Below are 7,721 nucleotides of genomic sequence, written 5' to 3' on the forward strand. Positions count from 1 at the left end.
ACAGCCAGGAAATTTGACTACACCAGGAAATTTCAAATTTTGTTGATGGCAATTAAGTATCTGTAGTGAAAGTCACTAAGACATAGAAATCTAGAGAAAAACACTCTATGGAGCAACTGGACATACTTCCACTACCTACAAATGAAAATGAAAACTCAGAGATAGGTACAAGAAATTGAACATTAATATGTAGAATTAATTATGTTTGAATTTCATTCATCTGTATGTAGTTACCACTACCAAAGTTCAGAAAGAAATATCCCTTTCTCCTAAAACAATTTTAAGGGGAGATTTGAGGTTTAATTTTAGATACTAACTCAGCAGTGGCCATAGGACTGGAAGAGGTCAGTTTTCATTCCTCCCAAAGAAAGGCAGTGCCAAACAGTGTTCAAACTACCACATAATTGCACTCATTTCACATGCTAGCAAAGTAATGCTCAAAATTCTCCAAGTTAGGCTTCAACAGTATGTGAACCAAGAACTTCCAGTTCAAACTGGATTTAGAAAAGGCAGAGGAACCAGAGATCAAATTGCCTGCATCTACTGGATCATAAAAAAAAGCAAGAAAATTCCAGAGAAACATCTGCTTCATGGACTATGCTAAAGCATTTGACTGTGTGGATCACAACAAACTGGAAAATTCTTGAAGAGATGGGAGTACCAGACCACCTTATCTACCTCCTGAGAAACCTGTATGCAGGTTGAGTATCAACAGTTAGAACCAGACATGGAACAACGGACTGGTTCCAAATTGAGAAAGGAGTGCATCAAGGCTGTATATTGTTACCCTGATTTTTTAACTTGTATGCAGAGTACATCATGCGAAATGCCAGGCTGGATGAAGCACAAGATGGAGTCAAGATTGCCGGGAGAAATATCAGTAACATCAGATATGTAGATGACACTACCCTTATGGCAGAAAGTGAAGAGGAACTAAAGAGCCTCTTGATGAAAGTGAAAAAGGAGAGTGAAAAAGTTGGCTTAAAACTCAACATTCAAAAAACTAAGATCATGGCATCCAATCCCATCACTTCATGGCAAATAGATGGGGAAACAATGGTAACCATGACAGATATCATTTTCTTGGGCTCCAAAATCACTGCAGATGGTGACTGCAGCCATGAAATTAAAAGATGCTTGCTCTTTGGAAGAAAAGCTATGACTAACCTACACAACATATTAAAAAGCAGACATTACTTTGCCGGCAAAGGTCCATATAGTCAAAGCTATGGTTTTTCGAGTAGTCATGTATGGATGTGAGAGTTGGACCATAAAGAAGGCTGAGCACCGAAGAATTGATGCTTTTGAACTGTGGTGTTGGAGAAGACTCTTGAGAGTCCTTTGGACTACAAGAAGATCAAATCAGTCCATCCTAAAGGAAATCAATCTGGAATGTTCATTGGAAGGCCTGATGTTGAAGCTGAAACTCTGATACTTTGGCCACCTGATGCAAAGAACTGACTCATTAGAAAAGACCTTGGTACTGGGAAAGATTGAAGGTGGGAGGAGAAGGGGATGACAGAGGATGAGATGGTTGGATGACATCCCTGATTCAATGGATACAAGTTTGAGCAAGCTCCGGGAGTTGGTGAAGGACAAGGAAGCAGTACATGGGGTCACAAAGAGTCAGACACGACTGAGTGACTGAACAACAAAAATTTGCTGTTCTTAAGATATATTGTAAGAAATACTTTGTTAAAACTTGAAAAAAAAAAGGAATATATGGTATAGTAGTTACAGCATATACTGTAATTATAGTAATTTTTAGTTACTATTACTGTGACTTATCGTTTTTATTATTTTATTCTTAGCTTAAATACATTGTTTAATTTCCTGTTGTTTTTTAATACCAGGAGTCTCCCAGTTGCAAGAAAAGGTGCTGTGTCTAGTGCTCTCTACATGGCATGGTTAGAAGCTCTATCCAAGGACCTGCCACCAATTCTCCTCGTCCGTGGGAATCATCAGAGTGTCCTTACCTTCTATTCTTAAGTGTTTTATCTGCACAGTGGACAGCCCTCCAGACGGTACTTCAGTGCCTAGTGAAGTAGCTATCACTGAAATCTTCAACATCACAATGGCAAACTGTGACTTTTTTTCACTATTTCATTAATTTGAAAGCACACAGGGAAGTTGCTCCATTGATATATGTGTGGAGACTTCAGTTTTAGTCAATTCCGTATTTCAGTCTTAGTGAATGATGATTCCTTGTTGGACTGAAGCTTGTAAGAGTAAAGTTTTTCCTTTGCTACTTGAATAGCAATAAAAGTGTGTTTATTTTTTGATTGATGAAAGGAGTACAAAAAGCCTTTAGCCTTGAGGTGCCTTCTGAAATTAACCAAATTTCATCCATATATCCTTTTATAAATTTGTAGAATGTCAAACTTTGCCTTCCGCTATTTTTATTTCTAATCTTTCCCACCTTAAAATGGACACCGCTTTTTTTCCATTGACCAATTAGTGTTGAGTACTGTATGTTTTCTATTACTTTTGTAAATGTGTTTGTTAGCTATTAAAGGCGAGAATTAGGGCTAGTTAATGAAAATGCAAGGGAAAAAATGAGAACCGAAAAGTGACCCCAAGGTTAGGTTTGCATTAGGATGTATAAATGTATATCTAGGGGGGAAAAAGCCCAATAAACCTTTTTTTAAAAAACCTCTAATTGGCTCTTATTTATATTTTTTTTTGATTATTATTATTTGAATCCTTAGGGGAGGTTGAAGATTTATCCAGTATTTCTATATACCATCCTGAAAAATCACATATTGTCATTCTTTAAAGAAAATCTTTAAGATCATTTATATTTATTAGAAGAAAGATCTGTCCTAATTTAGAGTTTTCCTCAAATCTGAGGGACCTTTACAAAATGCTAAAAGATTTTCCTGGTTGAAATTAGACAAAGCATTGTCATTGAATAGAATATTTCAATAAATATATGGAATATCACTATATCATCCTTTTTTAAATCATTAAAATATTTAATGTTTCATCAAATGGTTAAATGGACCACTGGTTTCTTAGTGAAATGTTTTTAGGCTTAATTCATTCAACTGTCAAGTACATAGTCTTAATTAATATACTCAGGTTTGAACAGATTATTCTGGACTTTTAAATTTAATCCATTCTTAATACTTTAAAACTTCTGTGTTAAGAAAAACTGCCAGTTTGTGCTTTTGAAAAGTCTGTCTTGACATCATAGTCTACTAGTACAATTTGGACAGTGCATATGTACTGTTACTAAAAGCTTTATATGCAATTATTAATGTGAAGTTTTTTGTTTTTTATTCAAGGAAGGATTTCCTAGAAACATTTCAAGGGATTGTATGTCTACATATCTGTGTGTGTGTGTGTGTATATATGTGTATGCATACACATATGCATATGTGTATTTATAATGACACAATGGTTTTTTGCATTTTAAAGTGTTAAGATTTATCATATTAAATTTTTTGTTTATGAGTTCACAGATTGAAAGACAGGTTTCATGGAGAACAAATGTGATCACTGGAAGGGCATGTAACTTCACACAGTTATCATTCGATTAGGAAATGGAGAATGTTTCATCTAAAGTACTCTTCAGTGTATTCACTGGTATAAGTTTCACGGTGAAGAATTTATGTAGGTGTTCATGAATCTCGATAAAAATCTATAAAGTTACTACTGTTGTTCAGTAGTGCAATATCTTTGCTGCATGAGTATGAACTAAGTTAATATCATAACAGAGATCTGACAGTAATTTTAAATTCAGAATGCTAAGAGAATGAGGTAATTCTTTTCCTAAAAACTTTTTCCTATGTTATAACTCACACCATTGTACCATTTTTTGGAGGTTTTGTAGTATTTAAGAGGAAAGACAGTAAAAATGTCATATTTAATAAACAATATCATGTCTCAACTTTTTAAATGGATAATAGGGCATAACTGAGTGCTGCTATCTTGAAATGTGCACAGGTACACTTACTTTTTCTTTTTTTAAGTTTTTCCCATTCAGGAAAACCTCATTGTGATCTGTACTGCAGGAACCAAATGTCATGCATCATACATATGTGTATAAAGTACATAAAATATATCTAAATATACATAATGGGGGAGGGTAATATTGTCTGTGAAATAATGTAAGAAGCTTTTCACTTAAAAAGAAATGCATTACTTTTACTTAACACTAGATACCAGGTCAAATTTTTCAAGGTTGTTTTTGTGCTCTGATAAATTTTAACAATTAATTCCTAGAAATGTTACCTAATGTTGAAGCTATTCTACTCTATTTTATTTATGCTGAATTTGATTGTTTTAATGCCAAAAATTTTAAGTTCTAATCATTGGTGATAACTTGGAAATAAACAGTTATGCAATGGCATATGACCGTTCATTATTTCTCTAGGCAAAAATTCAGCGGGTTTAAAGAATGGTGGTGTTAAGCTGATTATTAACAGTTAATTAAATCACATATTTATTTGTCACATTATTTCATTTGTATTTTAGGTTTCCTTTTACATTCTTTTTTTATGCTTTCTGACATTACATATTTTTAAAAACTATGGAAAAATAATTTAAAGATTTGAGCTCTGGTGGATGTTTACTAGTTTGAAAATGTAATATTTTGATAATACTGTACTATAACTGTCACACAAATGCTTTTCTAATGTTTTAACGTTGAGTATTGCAGTTGCTGCTTTGTACAGAGGTTACTGCAATAAAGGAAGTGGATTCATTAAAACAATTTAATGTCTATTCATTTTATCCATTTTATAAATCTATATCAGCTCTGTGATTTTTACCTCATTTAAACAACTTATTTCATGGATGTCTTGAGTTTTTTAAAATGGCTTTTACCCTAATATTCATTGTTTGGAAAAGTTGTTTCAAGTTGTTCACTATCCTTAAACCTTTGGAGTAATCACTAATTTTCTTGACAGATTGAGCTATATCAGACACAGCTCATTCTGATATTTTGTAAATCATTTAACTTTTCTAATTCTGCTTTATTTGTCTTTTGGTTAAATCATGTGTTTATGAGTGAAGAAAGTAGAAATGGATTCACAGTCCCTGAGTATAATCTGATTCATTTCTTGCTAAGATTTTTGGCAAAGCTAATTTACAGTTTTACAAAGCATTTTCCCTTTACCATTTGAACATTACAGTAGGTGTATTATATATGCAGGACAGCTGTTTCTTTCTCTTCTACTCTTGAGAAAGTAGCTTGGAGAATTGTAGCGAGTTTCTCAAGATCATGTGATAAATCAACAAAGGATACTGGTCTAGAACACAGATCTTTCATCTTCACACATATCACCATTATGCAGTCACTGCTGCCTGATCCATAACTTAATTACTGGTGTAGAATGGTCATTTCCAAACTACTCATACTTACCTGCCCAGGAAGTTTGTGCTCAGGTAATACAAATTACAGTTACAAGTGTATACTGGCCACAGGCTACCTAATAGATCTGAAACAAATGTAAGTGTCCATTGTATGATCTTTGCTTTTTGCTTGTTCCTCAAAAAGCTGCTATTCAAGTTTACTCACTTTTTTGTGGAATAGGAGGGAGGGTTAAGAAAGAATTCAAAGGCAGCTATGATTGTGACATTTACTATCAGAGCATCCAGTGGTTTTCAAAACAGGAATGTAATTAAGTCTTTGAGCCAGCAGAGTTTTTTGTTTTTATTTGCGGAATAAAAGATAAATGCTTTGATATGCATCAACAGGATGCATATGTATGTATCAACAGGATGTTTATAGGATTAGAGGAAATAGATGATAGTTTGATGTTTAACTATTTGGGTAAACAAGTAGTTAAAACATCAAAATAATGGTTAACACAGCACAAGTCTTAGAATACACTCATCAGAAAGTACTGTTTAGCTAGTTCAGATAGTAGGTACATAAAAGGTGTTCATGGATTAACCAATCAGACATACTTTTTTGGGGGGGACTACTAAAATACCTGAAGAGCTCAGTCTCATTGCTTTTTATAGGGAAGCATAGGTCATAGACCTATTTTACCTGTGGCATAGAAGTTTAAGGTAAGCTGTTAAATGGCAGCATTAAGGAGAACTTCAGCCCATTTTTTCCCTGTTGGAACTACCACTGAATTTTGTGTTGGACAAGGTTACTACTATTTCAGAGGAAAATGTGAATATGTCTGAATTTTTTGTCTCCTGCAGCCTTAACCTGTGGCTGTGGTCCTCAGATCAGGAGCTCATTCCCCCAAATAATAGTTTACACATATTCTTTGTTCCTCTTTTCTATCATATGAATGCCAGTAAGCAAGATATCCCATCCAAAACTACAAATAAAAAAGAAATTTACTTTTCTGATCCATGTGAAATGCAAAAACACACACCTCAGACTCAATATTTGTCAGAATTTCATTAGAATACTGCTAAATAAGCTTTGCAGGTAAAGAATTGTGGAGGTTTTATTCTAGAAACGTTAATTGAGTTTCTAGATAATTTCATATCCAGTTCCTATCTAATAACAGACAAACTTTAAAAGTAAGCAGGCAGCATGTTTTGATTTATATATAGTACACATAAGGCATATAACAACTACTGCTATAAGGTATGACTGTATTTGCTCTCTTACATTCTAAATAAAATTAAGTCCCAAGTAAGCCATTTTGAAAGGAGGTCATCACAGTTTGAAAGGGAGCAAGTTTTAGGAGTTTGTCTGTATGACCAGTATAACACAGGTCAGTATAACACTTTTATTTCAAGCACACATTTTTGCTTAAGCCATGAAAACTCCTTTGAGTTTCCTAGGAGTGTTACTAGTCAAGACGTTTAAAAGATGGCAATGTCTATTTGGGAATTGGGGTGGAGAGTGGTAGGATGGAAAGTTACCCTCCAAGAAAGGTTCATGGATTGTCAAAGACTGCTTTTATGGCTGAAAGTCTTGCGTTCACTCTTCCTTCTGGGAAACAGTGAATTGTGAAGAATGGAAGTTAGGGTTTTCTGAATTTTAAAATCTGTTGATTTTAATAAGCATCTCCTATTAGTTTTAGTAAGCATCTCCTATCTCCTACGGCTGTTCCATCAATAAAGATAATCCTTTGTTTACTGTCTATGCACCTGTGAGCTTAACACTGTTGATGTAAATGTCACACGATGTTTTTCAGAGATTTGACAGAAGGGAATAACAGGTGTATTATGTACTGAGACAGGTGTATTATTGTATTGAGAACAGTGGTTATCAAACTTCAGTGTGTATTGGAATCACCTTGAGCGTTTGTTAAAAATATAATTGTTCCTGCCAGTCTCTGTTCTGAGTGAAATTCCTCCCCTTTACAAACACAGCTTTCCAGTATAACCCTCCCTTCTTTATGGTTCCCTTTATCCTTTACCCATGCCTATCAAGTTTCTTAGAGAGTACACTTATTTCCATCTCCCCTCAGCTGTGAATTCAGATAATGACCATTCTTCCACATTGCTGAGTGTTTTCTATCTGTATTATCATCATCTTTAGTGGTAGGAATAGAACCCAAAGCATACTAACAGAAAAAGCAGTCCAGGAAGACAACTGAGATGAGTCCCTGGACTCAAGTTTGTGTAATCAGGGACTCAGAACAGTGTCATCAGAATTCTGTCTCTACCTTTTCTTCTCTCTGGTTTGCCTCTCTAGGCTTGACTTGATTCTTCAGGTAAGACTGTCAGGGCATATTGTGCTCTATGGCTTCTGGGCAGTGGGGGAGGGCCGTGGGGGGGGGGGGGCGGGAACCAATCCC

General features: G+C 34.8%; 1 protein-coding gene across 2 annotated transcripts in view; it reads left to right on the top strand.

The window, feature by feature from the left end:
• SLC12A2 (solute carrier family 12 member 2) overlaps positions 1–4,717 on the top strand; it is a 95,608-nt gene extending 90,891 nt beyond the window's left edge. For both annotated transcript variants that reach the window (XM_040241762.1, XM_040241763.1), the window contains one exon: positions 1,854–4,717. In XM_040241762.1, coding sequence (XP_040097696.1) covers positions 1,854–1,989 — 136 coding nt within the window. In that variant the 3' untranslated portion in view covers positions 1,990–4,717. The remainder of the gene's footprint in view (positions 1–1,853) is intronic.
• The last annotated feature ends 3,004 nt before the right edge of the window (positions 4,718–7,721 follow it).

Source organism: Oryx dammah, unplaced genomic scaffold (assembly GCF_014754425.2).
Source record: "Oryx dammah isolate SB20612 unplaced genomic scaffold, SCBI_Odam_1.1 HiC_scaffold_5, whole genome shotgun sequence".
In the NCBI taxonomy this organism is placed as follows: domain Eukaryota; kingdom Metazoa; phylum Chordata; class Mammalia; order Artiodactyla; family Bovidae; genus Oryx; species Oryx dammah.